This window comes from Triplophysa rosa, linkage group LG7 (assembly GCF_024868665.1).
Source record: "Triplophysa rosa linkage group LG7, Trosa_1v2, whole genome shotgun sequence".
NCBI lineage: Eukaryota > Metazoa > Chordata > Actinopteri > Cypriniformes > Nemacheilidae > Triplophysa > Triplophysa rosa.
The window spans coordinates 27,499,713-27,500,857 of NC_079896.1; the positions used below are offsets into that span (position 1 = coordinate 27,499,713).

The following is a 1,145-nucleotide window of genomic DNA, read 5'->3' on the forward strand; positions in this document are numbered from 1 at the left end:
TTGGGGTTATTTATTCCATCTATTGTCAATGGACGACTGTTGATGATAGCCATCGCCTCATAAAACAATGTTCTCAGAGATGAATCGTCAAGTCTACCTGGACATTGAGAAAGTGTGGCATTTAGCACACTGCGAACAGACCGTATTTGGCGCTCCCAGACCCCTCCTGTGTGACTTGCTGAGGGAGCATTGAAAACAAATTCACATTGGTTTTCATTGAGAAACAACTCTAGACTTTTGACATCACACTCTTTGAGAGCATTTCTGAGCTCATTTCTAGCTCCTACTAAATTCGTCCCGCAGTCACAGAAAAGTTGATGAACAGCTCCTCTGAGACTAATGAAGCATCTCAAGGCATTGATAAATGTGTCTGTTGACAGATCTTCAAGCATTTCGATGTGAACCGCTAGTGATGAAAGGCAGGTGAAAATGATTCCATACCTCTTGTGCTCCTTCCGAAATCTCTTTACACTAAACGGACCGAAGTAATCCATACCCGCGTAGAGGAATGGTGCAGAGGCTTCAACTCGCTCCTTGGGCAGCTCAGCCATTTGCTGTTGCTCTGTTGGTCGTCTGAGCTTACGGCATTGAACACATCCATGAATCAATTTAGCAACAGATTTACCTCCGCCGATGACCCAGAATCCATTTGCTCTGAGTTCCATGAGTGTCAGATACCTTCCTTGATGACAGACCTTGGCGTGATAGTGGGCCAAAATAAGTTCAACTATGTGGCTGTCCTTTGGCAGAATCACTGGGTGTTTTAACTCTTCACTCAGAGATGACTGTTTCAATCTTCCTCCTACGCAAAGAAGACCTCTCTTCATGATGGGATCAAGGGGGAAAAGTGCACTTGTGCTTGGAAGAACATTTCTTCCTTGAATCACCCTTATGTCTTGGGAGAAAGCTTGCTGTTGGACGAGCTTAATCACAGCATCTGAAGCTCTTTCACATTCTTCCACAGTGACAATGTCGTTGTGGTACTTCTGTGCTGAAAGCAGCCTCTTTATTCTAGCAACAACTTTGATGAGTGTTCTCCAAGAAGAAAAGCGATTGAATCGGCTAAGCAGGTCTGAACTATCACTGACTCTGGTTGCGAAGTTTTGGGTTAATCTGACCTCAGGATCTCCTACAAGTAAGTCATT

At 44.3% G+C, this 1,145-nt stretch overlaps 1 protein-coding gene across 1 annotated transcript in view; it reads right to left on the reverse strand.

Moving 5' to 3' along the window:
- Window positions 1–827, reverse strand: part of LOC130557313 (protein disulfide-isomerase A4-like) — a 15,036-nt gene extending 14,209 nt beyond the window's left edge. Inside the window, exon 1 of the mRNA XM_057338974.1 lies at window positions 497–827. Coding sequence (XP_057194957.1) covers window positions 497–827 — 331 coding nt within the window. The remainder of the gene's footprint in view (window positions 1–496) is intronic.
- Between the last annotated feature and the right edge of the window lie 318 nt (window positions 828–1,145).